General features: G+C 41.1%; 1 protein-coding gene across 1 annotated transcript in view; it reads right to left on the reverse strand.

Moving 5' to 3' along the window:
- Nucleotides 1-414: 414 nt before the first annotated feature.
- The window catches only part of LOC117759183 (leucine-rich repeat-containing protein 49), a 40753-nt gene continuing 19190 nt past the window's right edge, over nt 415-21977 (reverse strand). The window contains exons 11-18 of the mRNA XM_034581140.1: nt 19767-19850; nt 17964-18139; nt 17122-17217; nt 9677-9914; nt 8322-8507; nt 7383-7492; nt 4308-4461; nt 415-1242 (exon numbers count right to left, since the gene is read on the reverse strand). Coding sequence (XP_034437031.1) covers nt 1027-1242; nt 4308-4461; nt 7383-7492; nt 8322-8507; nt 9677-9914; nt 17122-17217; nt 17964-18139; nt 19767-19850 — 1260 coding nt within the window. The 3' untranslated portion in view covers nt 415-1026. The remainder of the gene's footprint in view (nt 1243-4307; nt 4462-7382; nt 7493-8321; nt 8508-9676; nt 9915-17121; nt 17218-17963; nt 18140-19766; nt 19851-21977) is intronic.

A 21977-nucleotide genomic window follows, 5' to 3' on the forward strand; every position in this document is an offset into this window, starting at 1 on the left:
TAAAGACAGACTTGAGATATCATTTTCAAGAGGCCAAAGACAATTTATGAGGCCACCGTGACCTTGATCTTTGGACACCCAAATCTAATCAGACTCATATTGAGTCCAAATATACATTTGTGCCAGATTTGAAAGGATTCTCTCGAAGCATTGTTAAGATAACATGGTCACAAGGAAAGAAATTGTGCTTTGTAAGGTAGAAAACAACCTAGAATTTGGACCTTTGACGTACAACATCTTATCACTTCATCCTTGTGTCCAACTGAACGTTTGTACCACGTGGAACCTTCTTGAGATATTGTGTTAACAAGAATGGGACGGATGGATGGACGGTATAAACCCAAGTGCCTCCGGCTACTTGCTGTCATCCGCGTCGAGGCATAAAAAACAATCATATAAATCATGTACACAACCTGTGTTATTACAGAATCGTTTAATTCTAAGTACAATACAGAAAATAAGTGGTAAACAAGAAAGGTCCTTGTCCTTGTTTGTGCCCTTCTTTTTACATCAAGCAGGAGAAAGTGAGAGATTGATGCATAACACAAGATGTGAGACAGGAAAATCATTCTAGTCTCGAGAAAAGAGACACTAGTCATTTTCAGCAGATGACAGTCACGGTGAGGAGGGGTCATTCAGAAGGCTTTTAAAGTGCAGAAGATGCTCCGTGAGGACAACAATGCACAGTGAGTCCTTTGTTAACTTTCTTCAAGTATGTCGCTGCTCAAAGCACAGAAGAATCAGACCAGTGATTTTAGTGAAAATCTACATTCAAATCAAGACGCCTTTGTCATCGCCACTTCTTTAGACATGTTTAAAACAATCTAAGTCTTATGGAAGAGTTTCCCACACACAGGGCAAATGCACCCTCGGCTTTCAAAGATTTTAATAACTGATAAAGTCGCTAAGTGATGATGTGTTAGAGATGGCGTTTTAAGAGTGAGCGCTGGAGGCCCCGGGTAAAACTATGTCCACGTGTTCATGTGTGTGTGTTTGAGTGATCTCAGAGTGAAACTTTGGTCCTCTTCACTTGGTGTCAGAGAGTTTTGCAAGGCTGGCTTGGCGGAAGGCCGCTTGGTCCCTCATCTCCAACACAGAGTCTCTCACCATCTCTGCAAACATGGAGGGCCAGAGCTTATGGAGAGCTTCGCCCTTCAGGTTTGTGTCTGATGACCTTTGGACCAACTCCTGGAGGTATGTCTCTATCATGGTGGATCGCTCCGACGAGTCCGCTGTGCTCTCCTGTCAGGGAAGGAAAAGCAAGTCATTTTTGTTGTTTTGTTCTGACTGTTGTCATAACTTTACTGTAATAACAGAAAATAACAAAATATCCTTGGCAACTTTTTCAACAAGTTTGGATGAAGAACATTTGATCTTATTGACAATTTATCAAATGTGCACTTATCAGATTAATCATTGTTTACATGTAGCTATTACATGTTTAGTAAGTACGATATTGGTTCTTTAGAATGTCAACATACATGTGCGTTTAAAAAGAAAATAGAATGTTGTGAGAGCATAAGTATAATAACAGCACCCAACATATGCTTTCAAGGTCAGATGATGTGCGTTCCACACTATACATTAATGGAGTGAGTGATGATAAAATGTTCAGTCTATGTTGAGACTTGAGATGACTAATCCTGGTCAAGACAATATAGTTTGTTTTGTTTCATGTTTCCCTTGGAATTGGCCACAACTCCAGTCCTACATGCTCTGCATTAAGTTCTTTCCCCTCTTTTTCATAAATATAGCTTAATCTTTCATCTTCATGGAAAAGATAGAATATGTCAGCCTAAAAAAATGATAGTCTTCTGGTACAAGCCACAGCTTCCAAATATTGTACAACATAGAGAAAACTGAGATTTGAAAATAAAATCCGATTGCAACTGCATTAGCTCTGCTGATGCTTTCCATCATAAAAAAAATGGCAGAGGTAGCTAAAATGCATACCACTCATTTAATTTCTTTAAAAAAAAAAAAAAATGAAGCCTCTCAGAGGCTAAATCAACCATAGTCCCAAATCCCCCGGATTAGTCGTTGTAGAACTGAAGAGAGGAAAGATTTAAATCATTTTGGAACAAGAAGGCGTAATAACAGCTGTATTCAGTCACTGAAAGTGGGTTTGAGATTCCAAAAATTGGTGTCTGGAGTTTATTTATTTTTGTTTTGAGTGTGTAGTTTCCATTTGTCAGCAAACGGCACAGGAAAGTAGATTTTGTCTCTTTGATCCATGAGGATTAAATCCAATGTCTTACATACATAAAATTCACACGACAATATAGTTTTGCTCAACTGAACTATTTGCATAAGGAATACTGCAGTGGAACATAGAAATGGTTTTAACTATAAATCACAATAAAGTAGTATATAAAAGTGAAATCATGCAACACTGGGCACTTTATTAGGAACACCTTTACCTTATTCATGCAATTATCCAATCAATAAAACGTGTTGCGTCAGTGCAGTACGTAAAATACTGCAGATAGAGGTCAGGAGCTTCACATCACACATCAGGACAGGGATATGTGAGCGCAGTGATTTTGATCATTGCATAATTTGGGCATCTGTGGATCATGAGGTGGAGAGGGTAGTCCACTAACCAGAGGCTCGGTGGTTTGATCCCCGGCACCTCTAGTCTGCATTCCGAAGTTTCCTTGGGCAAGATACTGAACTCCCACTTGACAACTGTGTTGACAGTGTATGAGTGGTGTGTGATAGAAAAAGCGCCGTATAAATGTGAGCTTGAATGGGTAAATGTCACTTGTAACTAGTAAAGTGCTCTGAGATGTCGATAAGACAGATTTTTTTCGACAGGCTAATTTTTGTGTTTTACGTAACTTTCTGTCTTGTTTACTGAGAATATTGCAAAAATGAAAAAACATCCAGTGAGTGGTATTTCTGCAAATGGAAACACCTTGTTGATGAGAGCAGTCAGAGGAGATTGGCAAGGCTGGTGGAGCTGAAAGTCGACAGTAACTCACTCTCTACAACTGTAGATTGCTATCTACAGTTGTAGAGAGTGAGTTACGACATGTTGCTCATTCTGAGATGCTGAGATGCTCTTCTGCTGAAGACCATCTCAGAATGAGCAACATGTCGAGGCAGATGTGCTAAAACAGCAGAAGAGCAACTGACATGAGCCACTCCTGTCAGCCAAGAACAGAAATCTGAGGCAAAACTGGACAATTGAAGATTTCAACGATGAATCTAGATTGGTTGGGCAAAATTCAGCTTTAATCCATAAACCTAAACTGCCTTGGGCTGACAGTTGGGGCTGGTTAAGATGGCATATTATTATGAACGTGTGCTTCCCTTCATGGCCATAATTTATCAATCTTCTAATGAATTCTTCCAACATGATAATGCTCCATGTCACAAAGCAGAAGTCTCAAACTGCTTTTACTAACATGACAATGAGTTCAGCAACCTCGGTGCCCTCCCCAGTTACCAGATGTGAATCCAGCAGAATCTTTGTGGTAGAAGTAGAGATTGGCAGCTTGAATGTGCAGCTGATAAAAGAGGAAAGTTTCCAACATCTTGTGGAATCCATGCCACCAATCCAAGGGAGGCCCTACCCAGTGTCGGTATGGTCTTTCTAATTAAGTGCTCTGTGAGTGTACGTGGTGTTGACAAAGTAAGATTCTGCAACACATTTCTGGTGGAACAGCGGCCACAGGGAGAATATTGTTCATCAAGAGTTCTTTACAGGTCCATCCATCCATTGTCTATCCGCTTATCAGGGATCGCATGGTGGATGTAGCCAGCCAAGTTAGGTATCCCAGACATCTCCTCCAAGTTGGGTGTGCCCTGTAAACCTCCCAAGGAGGGCACACAGGAGGCTGAACCACCTCAACTGTCCCCTTTGGAGATGGTGGAGCAGCGGTTCTACTCCGACCACCCTCCTGATGTCTGAGCTCCTCACGCTATCTCTAAGGCTGAGCCCGGCAACCCGATAGAAAAGAATCATTTCGGCCACTTGTATACACGACCTGGTTCTTCTGATCATTAAGAGCTTGTGATCCTAAGCAAGGGAATATAGATGGCTCCTCTTCGCCATTACAGTCCAATCCAATGTCTGCATTACTGCTGACACTGAACCAACCCACCTGTCCATCCCGTGCTACATCGTGTCCTCACTCCTGAACAAGACTGTGAGCTGTTGTAGGAGCTAACTCTAGAATTTGTAGAGCACAATTTTTAGACTAATGGGTTGATGTGCCAAGAGAACTTGTAACTTAAATCTGTTTCAAGAGTTGTTGCAGTCTCTCAAACCACTGGGGTGGTGTGATTAGAACAGGACTGACCTCAGGGCTCTCTGCACTGCAGTCTCTGCTGGGGTAGTTGAACAGCGCTCTGCTCAGGCCTTCTCCCAGGAGCTTCCCGTTGTCTCGCAGATCCTCCGGACTGAGCCCCGGGCGCCGCCCTCGCCCCTCCAACAGGAACTGCAGCTGACGCTTCCTTGATGAGGATGAAGAGAGACCGGAGAGATGAGTGAGTCAGACACAGAGGAGACACACAGACACCTGTGGCAGCAAGTCAGTAACACCAAGATAATAAAGGTGTGTTCTTGTGTCCATCAAATAACACTCTCACTTTAGGCTCCATTCTTCCAAAAAAGATGACGGCAATCAAACTGTGGCTGAATAAAATATTAAGAATTTTTCCTCAGAAAACATTTCTATGTTGGTGTTTCAATTGCAGTCTTATCACTCAGAAGCAGGATGTGAACACTTAAAGCAGTAGTGTCATCTCATGTGATACACTATTGCACCAACATGTTCCACAGGCCGGTGCCAGGATGCTGAAATAGTCTCTCTGGAGGAGGCTGCAGGCAAACATTCCATATGGGATAAGACAGTTTGTAAAGTGTGTGTGTGTGTGTGTGTGAGAGAGAGAGAGAGAGAGAGAGAGAGAGAGAGAGAGAGAGAGAGAGAGAGAGAGAGAGAGAGAGAGAGAGAGAGAGAGACAATCACACATTACTCTGACTAACAAGGTGAAACGCGCTTAAGCAAAGCAGACCTCTGTGTGTATATGTGTGTGTGTGTGTGTTGTAACAATACGATAACTGATACAAACCCTGTGACTTTACTTGTCTTCCCTTGGGCTGTGAGCCAAGAGTTAACATGATATGTCACTTGCTGACTGAGCATTGCAGACACAGGGCCAATGAAGTCTATTTAAAGGTCCTGTGCAATATAGTGGCCTTTTGTATAATATGATGTTATAAGCAACATGGGCATTGAGCAATGGGAGCATTCAGTAAAAAAGATCTTGTGATGTCTCCTCTTCAGTGGGGACGTTTCAGATGAAATTTGAGATAGAAGTAAACATTAGCTCTTCTCATTGATATCATGTGAACAAGGTCAAGACATCAACTGAAGTAGAAATCAAACGACCTGAAAATACTTCTGTAATGAAAATCCCCATCCACCAAAGAGATAATGTTTTCATCTGTGTTTGTTTGTTCCATGACATTTTGTGGGAGGATGCAGAATGACCCAAGGCAGAACCCATCACATGTTGGAGTGAATCTGGACAAACAGGCGGATACAGGAAACTTTCTTTAACATGGGGAGATAGGTTGCTGGCCTTGGCGGCGGTATGCCCTCTCCGAATGCCTTTCTAGTTCAAAATGCTTCAGGCTTTTTTTTTTTATTTCATGACAACTTCCTCCCAGTGCAGCAGTGTAATTAAAACATCAAATAAAGGGAGATAATTATCAAAGTACAGCATCCAACCAGTGCTACCACACGTGATGAGGATATGGTTGATGCCTGTAGTATTGTATAGAGAGTGGTCACATAAGCAGCTGAGGAAGTTTATACTGCGCCTCGGAAAATTGAAAACCCATTTCATAACAGCTCTTCATCAATACTTTCTGGGAACTATGACTTTGATTGGAAGAAAGAAAATAACCAGAAGGAAAAGTTTTGGGGGAAACTGAAACATTAGACAACTTTAGCTCAGCAATTCTTATAAAGGAAGTGATGGCTGCAGATGAACCTGTTCAGCAGGAAACAGCAGTGATTTGCCTTTCAAAATATTTACAGTGCAACACCTGACCAAATGATCCATTTTACAGAAGACAGTCCAAAGCAATCTGTAATAAAAATTCCTATAACTAAGAATTTTATAATACAACTACTTCACAGCACCAGGATAATTCATTGAGTAGACACTACGCTGCAGACACAGTCTTGTCCACAATATTGATGTTTGTAATTATTGAGTGTAGTTCACACATTTTAAAAAATAATTTCTAAAGGATAAATTGATTATTGTCATATACATTGTTTTTTTGTTTTAATGCAGTAATATTTAACACACTGTAACATACAAGGGTTTTCAGTGGGAATAAATCCTCAAACGCTGGGATTGTCAGGGTCTTCCTCTGATGTCTCGACAGTGTTGAGCTGCCTACCCACAATGCACCGAGCAAATTGCACACAATTTCTTTTTATATGTGCAAATGAACTGAAACCAGAGAACAAAGTCTGCAGCACGAAGGTTTTTCAGGGATAAGACTTCAAATCTAACAGCCTTTAGTGCTACAAATGGATATAATTGACTTTCAGGGAAGTAATTCTGCATGCAGCAAACTGTGATTAAGATTTCAACACTGATGAAAATAATCCTTTTGTGTATTACCTATTCATAACAGAGTGTGTATAAATCATGGCGAGATACAGTCAGGAGTTAGATGTCCTAATGTTCACGAGTTCATTTTCAACATGATTCTGACACTAAGTGAGGACACTGAAGCTCAGACACTGCTGTGCTTTTCAACAATAAGTGATGAGAGGGTTTAATGAATTGTGTTTATATTTCATGGAGCATGCACTTCCCTTTTTTTTTGCACCACTGAAATCTTCATGTTCTCCTGCACATTATTGTGATTATGTCAATCACAATGGAAAGTACTTAGGGATCAACATGTTCTCTTAACTTTACACATGATTCAACCTGGAAAGGTCCCAATCTTTAGGTAAACTTATGAGAAATAGTCAAATATTTGCAGCTTCAAAAATAGTGATTTTTTGTCTTTTGCTAAGATGCACTCTTGTGCGTGACAAATTCAGTGGATTATTTTTGCTTTGTGAGGATGTTTTTCATTGACCGACAGTGACAGCTCTCAATAGTTTTTGGCTGGGGAGAGAGAGGAATGTTTGTGTGGAAGTGCCAAATACCCACCCTTACCCTGAGACACATAGTCTGATTCTCCTGGCTCCTCAGTGCCAGGCTCTGTCTCGCTTTCTCACACACACAAACGTATACGCACAGGCATGCACATGCATGCACAGTAGCATACGCACTCATAAGCTGTAACTCTTTATGAATCCCCACATTTTTTAAATATTTAACGCAAAAAAAGTTCTCACCTGGACTCCTCGAGTAGCAGCAGGAGCCGATAACGTGGAGTTTCTGTGGCTGCTATATGACCCAATGTTCCAAACACACGCTCAGCAGCGATCACATCATTCATGGTCACCTGAGGCAGACACACACATGGATTAAGAGGCAAAATCCTCAGATGGTTCATTCCAATGGGCTCCTAGTTTAAGGTTGGAAACAGTAAAATATTAGTTTGCCATTTTGAGAGAAACACTTTCTGACTTAGATGAAACATTCAGTATAACTCTTATAACTTATAACTCTATACTGCCAGTTAGCCGACCTTGGCATACAAATTGGACACAGCATGAGTGTCTGTCAGACTGCAGATAACAAAATCCCACTACCAGAAGTGCTAAAGCTAACACACTATATTTAAATGGTTTAATCCAAACAAAAACTTAAGTGTGATAAAGACAATTTGCCATTCCATGGGAGGTGCTGTGTCCAACTATTACTTGGCTGGGACCACTTGCCAGGAAGCCATCTGAAAGTCCCATAAGAACCCTGACATAATTCAGCACATAACCTCCTGTAATGTCTGGATTTAACTAATGATATATAGCATGCTAAGTAATTATCTAAAAAAGGAAAATAATATTATCTCTGGATAGAACCAGCAAGCTGTTTCCAGTCGTTATGCTAAGCTGCGCTGACCCACTGCTACATAATAAAAAGATTTATGTTTAATGGACTTATTTTCAAAACAAATGAGCATATTTTCAAATCATTCCTTGAACCTTTAAATTTGCAGTGACAACATTTTTGCTACAATTAAACATATTAAGCAATCAAGACACCTTTATGTAAGAAATGTAAAAATAAATGTAACATCTATAATTAAGAGTGAAATTCATAGCTGGTTACTACATTTGTTTCGAGCATGCCAGCAGGGGGGCTGAAGAAATGATCTATCGGCTCCTCACCTCCTGGCCATTGATCTTCAGCAGGTTAAGGTGGTGGAGGCGGTAGATGACGAAGGAGCGCCACAGAGACAGAGCGACCATGGGGTTTCCCTCCGGGTGAATGGTCAGCTGATCCAGACGCCTCACCTGAGCCAGGGCTGCCAGCTGCGCCAGACGGCTGATGTTGGTTTCCAGGAAGATCAGGTGCTGTGGAAGAAGCAACAAGTCAGTTTCGGAGAAGCAGAACAACAGTATATAGTTCTATCTGTTTCTATTGTCTGAGTTGATCATGGTTCAGACTGTCACAGTGAATCATTTAAATCATGGATGCTGCTGAACAGCTGTGAGGGGCTTTGGAAAAATGTCAACTTAATTACATGTTACATATAATTCCAAATTCTTTCACTATTACTTCTACTACTAATAATAATAATAATAACAATAATAGTAATAATAATAATATCTTTATTTATATAGAACACTTTATAAAACAGAGGGTTTCACACAAGCAAAAACACAAAAATATAAAATTAGAAGAAATAAAAAACACACTCATAAAAGAATTAAAACAATAAACATGTGACAGAAATTTTAGCATGACCATCCATTACAATAATAAAACCAAGAATGAGCTATAATAAAAGCACATTTAATATAAAGAATATGATTATTGTTGGACTTGCCTTACACTACGATAACCAAACCAGTAAAACTTGTTTTGCAAAAACAATATTTAAGGGTCAATTCACAGAAAATCAAAAAAATGATAAGTAATATTCCCGTATTTCATTTTGTGCAGAAGCAACAAGAGTCCCCTGCTCACATACGCACATAGGCCCTGCAAGCCTGGTATACTCCTTTTTCCCTCTTAAAATCAGTGCACATTTTACTACAGCCTTCTAAAAATGATGTAATGATGACATATTAGATCGAGAGTAATCGAATAGATGCATGTGAATATGCCAAATGTTCTCGTGTGTTAAAAGAAACTAGTCTGTTAACAGTGTACGACGAACAGTGGCCTGGTTTTCCAGTCTATACACCTGAAGCCCAAAATATTGGCCATCACCCCAGAGGCTAATTCATCATCAGACCATAGACGATCTGCCCCGAGAATGTGTTGAAGGTAATTTTGTACCAAAGAAGGAACTAGTATGTTTGAGCAGGAGATTCACAAATGACTACAATTGGATATCAAATATGCATCAGCCAACACCTCCCAAATCCTCATTCTCAGTGTCATGACACAGCAGTTTGGTGATAAATGATATTTAGTGTTTAAAATAAGTGAGAGGCTAAAATAAAAAAAGCAGATGATTTCTGGGGGAATTTTAACATCACTTCCACGGGTTATTCTATGTGACTGGTGCCCTCACCGATAGATTGGGGAACTTGACCCTTATTCGCGGCAGTGTCGGTACGATGGCGTCAAAGCTGATGTAGCGGAAGGTTATTACGGTGACAGCACCGGCGGTCTGAACTCCCCATCCCCTCTCCAGGGCCTCCAGGGCTCCAAGTCCAAACAAACGCAGGGTGTCTCCATCCAGCTCCACTAGGTGACAGTCAGATAGGGACAAGCTCTGAACGCTGCTGCTGCTCCCTGACTCCACAAGCCTGCAGAACACACACACACACACACACACACACACACACACACACACACACACACACACACACACACACACACACACACACACACACACACACACACACACACACACACACACACACACACAATCACACACAATCACAATATGCTTCAAAAAGAAGAATATCTAAATCAAAATTACGACAGAACACTCGGTGGTCCAGTCAATGTCCTATTTGTGTTGCCTAATTGATTTCTTTCTTGATAAGAGAGTCGTGAGAGTTGAGAATCTTGGCGAGTCTCAAGGAGACATAATCTCCTCGGCCGAGCCCATGTGCTGAGCCTTCTGGGTCTGCTGACACTCAGAGGACTTTTCAGCATAGCAGGGCATCAGATGGCTACTGGCTGCACGGTACTCAGCGCTGATCATTTTGGGCTCAGTCTGCCAACTAGCTAATCACCCCTATTCATATTTCACACCCTTCCAATCTCGCTGCAACAGAAAGCCATAGTGGTTAGACGACTAATCCTTTGATTGCAGAACTCTATATCCGAGATTCTTGTTGAGACCAATTTTCATAAAGTATGTGTGTGAGTGGCGTAGTCGGAGACAGAATTCTGAGTCTGGGACAGAGAGAGAAAGGTGCATACCTCCACCAGGGCCCAACCTTCAATCAAAACTGCACCAAGTTCCACACACTCACAGACTGAAGGGTATAAATCTGTGTGGTCATCCAGCAACGGTGAAACAACAACCAATTAACAGAAAAAATACTCAGTGAAATTCCTGCACTACAAAACCTACTTTAGTAAAAAGAGGTAAAGTACTGTTTTTGTGCCTCTGACTAATAAATGACTATACATGACATCATTAGATGATTAATGTTGAAGCATCAGTGTATAAGCAGCATGTTACTGTTATAGTTACTGGAGGCTGAGCTGGTTTGAACTACTTTACATACAGGGACACCAGATAACGCACATTGAACAATGAGTTGTAATTTAAAAGCTGGTATGAAATATTCACGTTAAAAGTTACTAATATGTAAGCATGTAATACATGAGTTAGTTAGTTAGTTCTGCAACTAGATGTCCAAATGTGGTTTTATCCCATATTATTTATCATCACAAAAGAGCAGAAAAGCAGCAAACCCTCCCAACTGAGAAGCAAAAGAGTTTGGTACGTCAGATTCAAGTGATTGTCTTGTCTTTAACACCAGTTACTTTCAAATGTTTAAGCAGGAGGAACGTGACACAACACTGACATCTGGGTTTTGGTTGATGATAATTGGCCTCGAGTCAGTTTACTTATTCCTTCATGTGTAAAAGACAGGTGAATGGTCCTGAGCCTCAGGAGATGGGAGAGTGCAGGACCACAAAACTTTTTTGGGAGTGTGTGTGTGTGTATGTGTGTGTGTGTGTGTGTGTGTGTGTGTGTGTGTGTGTGTGTGTGTGTGTGTGTGTGTGTGTGTGTGTGTGTGTGTTTTGTCGGAAGCAAAAGTCAATATGTCAATTTGTGCCTCGTTTTGATTTGTAACATTTTCCCCGAAGATTATTTCAAACTGACTGAACTCTGAGGCACAAATTAATCTTGTCAGTACACAACAACACATCATCCAGAATAACCATGTGATAAAGTCTGAATCACTCTAAACAAACCAGTGACTGACAGGGAATGTCCCACACAGTCTTAGTATTTGTATCTAGACACATAGTTACCTAAAGTGATGCACCGTGTATTAAAGGCTTATGTCAAAGGGGGATCACAACAGACTGCAGGGATCCCGTGGATATATTAAAATAACTGGACACACTGTGGCAGAGTCTTCTCTGCTGTCATATTTTTCCAATGGTCACCCTCTGAGCTCCAACTAAAAATCCTCTTAAAGTACAGAACGCCTTTTTCCCCATAGACTAAAAACAATTGTTGACAGGACAACTTAAAAAACACACAAATCCAATGATTCCACAGGTTCCTTGCTTCACTACCAATGTCTAAAACGGAAACCAGTATTGACACATATCTTATCAGTCAACAGAATAGTAAGCTGTTGAGCAGTGACCACAGCTACAAAAGTAGATATAAGTACATAAATGATTGAAGATGACTGCACTCCTCCAGATAATGAAATGTGCATTTGAATGGAAACAGCAATGACTACGAGAAAGGAAACCAAACCAAGAACTGTTTCCTCTTAGCTGGAACTAGAGGGGGAGGCATCAGACACTGAAAGGAAATTAAATCGTCAGGATATGCCACTCCTCCAAGATGTGGGACTGCCAAAGGCAGAAAATCAGAGGGAGTGGCAGCCGTGCAGGACATGGAGGGTAACATGTAGATAAGTCACATAAAGAATGGGAGTAACTTCTGCTTGCCTGGAAATGCGCCATGAACACACTCTGCACAGTGTTCCCAGTAATCACAACTGAAAAGCTGCCAGGTGGCCCTGAATACCCTCCTGACATGAACCCAGCAACAAACACTGAGAGAAGAAGTGAACAAGTGGGGAAGACAGGGCAAAGAATCGGTCACAATTACATGGATCCTGCTGCGGCCTATTGGTGTCAGGATCTAATTCAATTAGAGACACCTCACTTAATCCTACAGCCCTTAAGGATTGCTGCCTACCTATATGTCGCCCATAAAAAAGAGGTCGGCCATCTCTCGACAACTTAGTAATAGCCTTAATACTGTGTGGTGGTGATGTGTATGAAACATTACTCTCTGAGCTGAAACAGAATTTCGTAATTTCCCCGTTAAAAAGTGAAAATGGTTCAACTGATACAGATGTAATTATTATCGTACAATCAGCGTACAAGAGGGCAGCAAAATAAACCAGAATCATAAGATAAACAATAGAACCAATTCAGTGATACAAGATCAAATGAATTGCAAACTGGGGATTTAAACTTAATACCAAGACAAATGAAGTATAAACTCAAAGTTAGACAGGATGAACGTATGTTAAGAAGGGATTTCAAAGATGTCGCTGACTCGGGTTGATCCAGAGCCCTGGGGCCCTGACAGCAAAAAGCATTGTAAGTGCTGAGCCTTGCAGATTGACCAGCCTGTTGCTGTTAATGTGTGTTTCTGAAGCACATGGTTTCTGAAGCCCCTGCTCTCCATCTCAGCACAACCCTCCATTAAATGAATGAATGAAAATTGCAAAGCCCTTACCATCTCCCCACACAGTGACCAACTGCCCTCAATACAACAAAGGAATAAACTTGGGCCTGCAACACAGTCAAAGTTTGGCAGTGACACAAGCTTAATGTTCTATGATTCTTTGTGTGATGCTGTCAAAATTCCCTTTTACCTCATTTTAATGTATCACCAAACTGAGGCTGCTAATGGTGAGCACAGATCACCATTAGCATCATATTTTTCCTTAATACACAGCCACCTAATTAATCCCATCTACCCAAGTGGGAACAAACCATGACATCACCCATTGGTTTTGGTCGTGTTGAAGCCTCAAGTTTGGCATTTTGGCCAGCGCCATCTGGATTTTATGAAACTACAAGTTACAATATTTGGAGGAGCAGGGGGTGAGAGCTCGAGGACACTGCATGCATGCACCCATTGGATGGTATTGGCTGTCAATCACATGGTATCCAGGCCCTAATGCATACTTTACTTTATCCACACGTAATTGAGACCATAAACTCCTTAAGACAATGTTATAAATCAAATGTGAAGAAGGGTCATTTTCTTATAGACTTCTATAGAAACTGATTCTCTTTCACCCCCTGCCCCTGCTGGCCATTTGAGTGAATACAGGTTTCCTGCATTTCCAAATTGGTTTTGCTCTGCGGACTTGGAGACTACATCTATACGCAGCTACCACACTGGATATAAGCAATGAGGCACCAACGTTTTTAAAGCACCATTAGCACAGCTCAATCACTCACGTAATACAGTATGTAAAATGTGTTCTGGTCTGAAAAGGCCTAGGAGATAGTGACAAACATGACTTTGAGTCTGTGCCCTGAAAATGAGCTGATTCATGTTAACACAGCAGCAGATTTATCTTTGCTCCTATTCTCCATCATATTTAACTAACTTTTGAGGCAGCGATGTTGGGTCAATGTGTGCAAAGTAGTCAGATTTGCAATAAACATTCTATCGTTCTTACAGAAATACAAAAAACATATCATATTGATCCATTCACAGTTAACTTTTTTTCATGTCATATGTACAACTTTTTCTTTGTCTGCATCTTTTCCTCTCTTCACGTCACCGGCCAGTTTTTAAAGGCAACATTTCTGAGACTATTAGAGAAATTAGAAATGAAAGTTTACAGCAGCAGTATATTCCATCAAGATCCATGTTTGTCCCAGGCCTCTTTCAAACTGATTCCTAAAATAATTTACCACTTCATATTTACATTACATCCAACTATACTCCAGCAAAACTTGTTTGAAACAACAAGCACTAAAAGAATTCCCAGAACGTGACAATAATCATATAATTCGGACTTTTCCAAATGTGTTTTACTCATAAGTTGTCTCTCAGAGTTTCAAGGGCAATCCCCAGTTTGCTACTCAGAGAAAAACACACAGACATACTGTACATACACACGAGTGCCAAGAAGTTGCTGTCTTCCCCTGCTTCCCACTGAGCAGATCCAGATGTTTGGATGGGTCGGGTTCTGCCCCTGACCTGTCTGCGAAACCAAGAATCTGTGGAGATTCTGAAGTAGCAGGATTATGGATGACCTATAACAAACCATACTCTGTCTCTTCAGGGTGCGAAAGAATACACATCCTCCCGCTGTTAGTATTTTCCTGAGGGCTCACACCCCCGTCGACCTGATACGTGATGTCACGCAACAGACAGCCAAGAGTGTTGATACACAGGCTTCACAAACAGAGACAAGGTCATCCATCATCTGTCCCTCCTTGCTCTACACGGGGGAGGATGGTGTAATACTTCAACAGCTATCTGAGGCGAACTGGGCTACACTGTGTAGGCGTTACAACCTTTCTATAAACCCAAACACTGTAGAATGAAACAACCTTTCTATTTACCACCTACTGTACATATTCACAGACATTATGAAGGTTTTATCCTTCCTTTAACCTTTTAGTCACAAATCTGGATTTTCTTTTTTTCCTTTGTAAAAGCCCTTTTCATAAAGCAGCAGTGTTTCAATTCCAAAGTTATAAGTGTTTGGGATTCTGAATTGTCTGAGTCATCAGCAACCTGTTAGACCACACAGAGTTTAAACAGACCACATGAAAATATAATAGACCCTGTACCGGAGCAGGCTGTTCTTATCAAGATTTCGTAGGAAATACTACTAAAAGTAATGCACTAGAATTCGTATGAATTCCACGTAATCGTGAGTCAGGATGCTGGGGGGGGCATTTTTATATCCTGGTGTAGGAAGGAAAAGTCAGCTCTGAAATGTGTAATAACAGTCCTTGACACAGCCCCACACTTTCATCTCCACCCTCCCCCTCATCACTCATCTGGATCATATTCTCTGATGGGAAAGTATATCAGAGCTCTATGCTCACATTAGACTCAGCACAGACCGATGATACAAAGGGCTTCCAACATCACTTTACAAACAGTAGGTAGGGGAGAACCGACTTTAGACACACCGTTTTCCCAGAGAACTCATAGAGCTCAAGTGCAGCGGCCCTGGTCTGAGGAGAGGAGTCATTCCTTTGCTCAAGATGTGTTTGATGAACCAGCTGCTGCAGGGATCACATCTATAATTTGGGTGATCTCTCTACATGCCCTGTCTAAGTCATTCTGCCAGTTGAAAAATTAAGAAAAAAGGGGATAGTCCAGCAGCTAGAAACATTGCATAATCAAAATAAAGACACAAGGACAAGAAGGTCAGGTAAGGAGGAGCAGCTAACCAACAGCTTGGATTAATGTTATTATAAACAGGTGGGGTGTAGCCATGTACAGTGCAGGGTTTTCCCTATTATAATAAGAAAACTATGTTCTCTACTGCTCAGAGGTGAGGGGTTGTCTTATAGTTCAGGGCCAATCAATTATGTGTTCATTCCTTACAACAGATATAGACAGAGTACCAGTGTAACTAGGGTATTTTACAGATATTATTTTCAGAAAGAAACTCTGGAAAATCCAGGTCATTGGGTCTGTACAGATTGCCTTTCACATGGGACATTGTCAGGGTCAGAAGTTAACACAACAACAGGAACATTTCCTGAACATTAAGGTGAGGAGTGGCGGCCGGCTAGAGCAGGGAGGAAGCAGGACGTGGCATATAAATCCCTCTGTGGAAATCACTGTGTATTTGTTTACAGCACAGTGCAGACGGTGGGAGACGAAGCTACTGACTCAGCCGTAATGTTTAATTTGGGGTTGACAACAATATTACAAGAATTTGGACGCATCTGCAGAATCAACGAAAGAGTCTGAAGCGACATATAGGCAGGCAGCAATCCTTAAATAGTCTGCCAGTTTCGCATCCATCGTGTGTTAGCAACGTCCTACACATGCCCACTCGCTGGCTGTGACTTTTCTGGACATTTACCTGCTGTATTCTCACATGGGCTCACTCTCATATTTTCTGGACATTTTACTAAAGGGCTGGAAGGAAAAGTTCCTGAAAATGGCCACAGTAACTGACTTGGACATTTGCCTTCTCATATACAGCGCCTCTGGGAAATTTTAGGAAAATGCCCAGACTTAAGTGCATGTCTGAAAGCAGCTTGAGTAACAGTTTTTGAGTCCATCTATAGTGAGTCTTTCAGAGCTAATGAGTCTTATAAGTATTTAATTTGACCAAAAACAGATGATGAGCTCAGAAAGACGTCTATAGAATGAGAGTATATCAGTTCAAATCCATTCACAACTCTCCACCTCAGTAACCACAGTGTCTAAGTCGTCCAGAAAATTTGGGGAAACCCTAACATCATGAGTTTACTGAATGAGAAATAAATTGCAATGCAATGCATAAACAGCACTGGTAAATAGTTTGGTGGGATGACAGTGTGGGACGATATTTCTACATGTGTGAAAGTGAGAGGCTCTGATCTAACAGACAGATATGTATGACTCTTGCAAGGATGAAAGAGAATTGACGTAGTGCACAAAACAGTATTAAATTCGCTCAACTGAAACCAATTGTTTCCTAAGGAAGGTGTCAAAATGGTATATGGGCAAGAGGCCTACCTCATGTGTCAATGACAGCACTGTAGGACTGTATTGTAACACAGTTTCTTGGTTCTTCGTGGTTTTTGTCTTACTTGGGATCTCGCGGGCTGTTTGGACGGCTGTTGGTGCGCAGTCTGCTCTCCGTTCCCCCTAATGGTCGCTCTGATCCTGACCCTGGACTTACTCGTCTACAAAGAAAAAGAACCGTTTCAGTTGGAAATTTAAAAAAACACATGAAATCTGAACACAACATACATCATTCGTATTTTCACAGGCTCCCATCTCAGGGAATCAGTGCACAGCGCGCAGCTCTACCATTAAATAAGTGAGTGACTACAGGAAACTGTAGTGAGTCAGAGGACGTCAGCTGAGTAGACGGTCCTTCATATGTTGCCCAGGACACATTTGTGTTTACACAGCTAAAAGAATTTGGCTACATTCATCTCAGAGTGCTCATTTGGGTGCGTTCACACATGTACTTAGAACTGTTTACTTAGACAGATGTCTGAACTGGGTCTGATGAAGCCCAAATAAACAAACACTTAAATGAACAGTGGCTTGAAAAATGTAGAGGAGCAAACACAATAAAATTGAGATTCTCATTTGTGACGTGTTTGACAGCAAATATTTAACAATAAAACACACAGTGGTCCTCGGAGCTAAATGCTAAGAGCTTACTGTTGATGTTATGTTTACCATGAACCACTGAGAGACATTCCCATCCCTGGACGAATGCTGCAAGCACGACGAAAAAACTAAAATACTTGAGACCTACAATTCTTGGTGGGATGTATTTTTATAGGATTCAATCAAGATGTATCAAATGATCCAGATCTACATCACAACCAACCACAGGTACAGGGAAACAACAATTCACCGTGCAACATAAACATGAAGTGACACAAAACACTGGTATCTGTCATGTGTTGTGTACCTTGGCTCATCTGGAGAAGGCTCCTGTGCGAGCCCATTTGTCTGGGCGGGGCTGTGGGCGGGGCTGTTCTCTGGACTCACTTCTTCTTTTGCACCTTGTGCTGGTGGCAGCTCCAGGCAGGCCCTGACACCCTCCCACTGCTGCGCTGCATTACGGATCGCCAGACGCCGCTTCTCCTAGATGAGCGTAACACACACACACACACACACACACACACACACACACACACACACACACACACACACACACACACACACACACACACACACACACACACACACACACACACACAAAGGGACACAGAGGGGATATACTAAGCGAATGGAACCTGTCTCTGTCTCGCCTTGGTCACAGCTAAAAGTATTCCTCCTGCACTGCGTCTGGTTTTACTTTGGCAGATATCCCAACCCATTGGTTTCATCTGATATTGCGTATGCATGTGTACCACAGCATTTTAATTTAACTATGATTTGCTCTTGTCATTAGAAAAGTGACACAGACCCTGCAAGGAAGAAAGTTTCTCTACCTCTGCTGTCCTTTTCTAGCCAAGCTGTAGTTTCAATATGCTTTCTTATGGAATGTGCCACTCCCCGATGCAGGGGTGAGTCAGTATCAGTTCATAGTGAATCCTCTGCCCTCATGAACCCTTGGCTGCAGCATTCAATATGACATTTTCTCAACACCAGGGATTAACAAGGAGTTAGGTTACAGAAAGACAATGCAATCTGCAGGGACCACCTCTCAGCAAAAGACACCCGTGCAGCGCAGACACAGCAGGAACACACATCAATATTAACATGCACACAGACACACACCCCACTCACACATGCATTACTGTAAAATAGACGCCCGTCAATATCTTTGACCATTTTGAAGAAATAAAGGATAATTAAGACCCATTTACCTACACAGTACCACTGTGCACTATCGACTCTTTAAGTTGATGCATTAACAATGTTCCCACAGGACTTTATGTCATGTGGATACATTTGAAAGGTTCAAAGTTCATGACAGCATATGAAATGTGTATTCAATGTCCGTGAAAACAAATTCTGAACATGACCTAATATTTTAGAGCTTTCTCATCAAATGTTTTATGATGGGAAAGCTGAGCAAAGAAAATGTGCAGATTAAAATGTACCATCATGAAGCCAAGGAGGTTGGTTATTGTCCAAATATATAAACGACCTAACTTCAGATTTACCACCCTCATTATCTCAACTGATATGGATTTGAGCACGTTCAGAAAAAAAAGATATATAATCCTACGTGCACATGTGGTTTCATGTGGTGCTGCATCTGATGCTGTCACTAATCATCTAAAGGGTCACATGGAGACAAAGAGAGAAGGCTGAGGATTATCTGCATGATTGTAATTTAAATTAGATTGTGTTATTTGTAATTTTGTAGTTGTGGATAGAATATGATTTCAATATTATTGAATTGTTTTTAAATTGTATTCGACTTCTAAAAATCCTCCTTCCTCCTGTGTCTAGTGACCACTGCCTTACTTAACCATGAAAGCCACAGTAATAATGGCCTCATGCTGTAATGTGTTTTGAATTTAAATTACATAAAACACTCAAAACCTTATGTGTTATCAAAGCTTGCTCTAGCACTTTCAACCTTTGCAACTCATTTTATTTTCTTTCTACTAAGAATACCCAAATTAAAAAGGCCCTTCACAGGACACTTGTTAATCTAGGGTCGGATGTACAGGCCATCATTGCGTATTTTCTGTAAATTTAAACTCAAAATCCCGGCAGACAAAGACAACAAGAAGAGATCAGCACAGAGAGGTACCTTATGAATGGTCTGCTTGTGATTCTCCCTCTTCTTCTCCTCCTCTTTCCGAGCATGCACACTAGCCATTCGCCGATCCTCGTCCTGAAAAAGAGAGCCAGTGCAATCAGAGTGCCGCTCCATTCAGGAGTTATTCTGAATTAGTCATGAGAAGGGGGGAACCGCAAAAGACACCGTCAGAGAGACTGTTCCCTGTGTGTGGAGGCTGGGAGAAAATTCTCACAGTGGCCTGCAGCATCACACAGGATTATCTGTCTGATTTTCAGTCTCGGATCATCTGAGCCCAGCTGTTAGGGGAAAGCCAAAACTCCCAGAATGCACTGCTGCCAACACAACACACGGAGAGCATGGGGGATATTCATCTGTCTGCGACGGGCTGGTAGGGACGATGCTTCAGCCTGATCAATAGAGACCACATGCAAACCTCACTCGAGTAAAGGACTGATGTCAGCTGGTGGGGGGGGGGGGGGGGGGGGGATTTAGAAGATCGAAATGAGTTTAAATAATTTCATGAGGAGGACTGGTTCTAATGGGAAACATGACAAAAGTGTATCTGCAAAATCGATCAATTGATAACGGTGAGGGCTTGTTTTCAGCAATAACAATATCCATGTTTGGGTAGCTGCCACAAAGTTCATTAGACTGTATATACAGTGCAATATTTCCAGTTGAATAATACAATTAAAACATGATTTATTTCCTATCAAATGTATTTATACGATTGTAGATTCCTGATTGTTGTCTTTGATAAAGAAGCTCTGTGTGCTATTTTAAATGTATCTACAGGTAAATGATACAATCAAATAGGATCATATGGTTAATTAGTTTTAATCAATTTAATAAAATAGAATTACTATAAGCCACCTGATAATATCTTTGGTCAGCTCCAGTTTTACTGTATGTGTGTTGGTTTAACGTGCTCTATTTATTGTTTTAAATAATTCAAATGCTGCTGGCACATAGAAATCCCTGCAGGAGACAGAGGAACGGCTTTCACTTTTCTACCCCAAAGCACAACAGTACCACTGTATCTCCTAATTTGCGTTATTAATTTCATTTTTCAATTTCATTCATAAATAATTGCCAATCTTCCAGCAGTCGGGCACAGATCTTATCTCAGATCATCTGAAATCACCTCTACTGACAGTATAGTGCACACAGGGGCAAGTTTTTCCAAATTAGTTGGAGGAGAAAAAAAAAAAAATCAAGATCTTTAGTGACTACTACGAATTTTCCCCCACAGCGATATCGTGACACAGTTTAAAGAGATGGAAACTGCAGCACTCTGCTGAGTTTTCTGTTTTCATATCAAAACTTTGCATCTCCCTTAAGTAAACTCTCTGGAAATAAGACAAATAGCTCAGTTTTCAGGCTTGACAGCTACAGACAGAAGTTCGTTCGGGAAATTTAATGGACCGATGGGTCGTGAAACCTGCCTGTTCCTTCAAATTCAAGTAAAAACATGAAAACTGTTGAAATTGGAGTTATGAGTTTCTTTTTTTAAATTTCAGCAGAATGTTCTGAGGGCAAGGTGTGTGGTGCTCTTTCAGATTCCTTTAAAATACAAGCTCAGACTTGGGTGCTCGCTGCCGACAGCCTCTAAAAGCATGCAGATATGCACTGTATAACTTTGTTGACACAGTGTATAATAAAAGATGACTTCACGTTTATGTATAGACACATTGTTTTTATGGATCTGACATGCAGTATGTGTGTTTTAAATGCTTTGCTCATAACCTCAGTTTAGTCACTGATGCATTTTTTTCCTTTAATATGCAACCAAAAGCATGGTGAATGCTATGCCAATGACAGAGAACAAAGAATAAAGACTATATTGTCATTAAGATGTACAGGAGCTTAGAGATGCCCCACTGACAGTGAATTGGAGTCTGCCTCTGAGGAATTATTTACTTTGTTCTGACCTGTGAAATCAAAAGAACATTTGTCTTCAGTGACATCTTAATTACATCAACTATAACAATATACAGAGCCAGACATCTGCCTCTATCGCTCATATGCAGCATGATGAAAACTGTCACATCACATCATGGTCGCCCTTTGCGGTTGTGTGATCACTGTATTTAACGTGCAGAAATAAAAGATATCCGGAAGGAAGTTCAACTAAGTTTAAAACAAACTCTAAACCTACCAGCCATACAGTAATTGGAACCCTTTGGACAGTTTTCCTCTTGTAAACACACACAGACACAG

The sequence above is a fragment of the Hippoglossus hippoglossus genome, chromosome 3, assembly GCF_009819705.1.
Source record: "Hippoglossus hippoglossus isolate fHipHip1 chromosome 3, fHipHip1.pri, whole genome shotgun sequence".
NCBI lineage: Eukaryota > Metazoa > Chordata > Actinopteri > Pleuronectiformes > Pleuronectidae > Hippoglossus > Hippoglossus hippoglossus.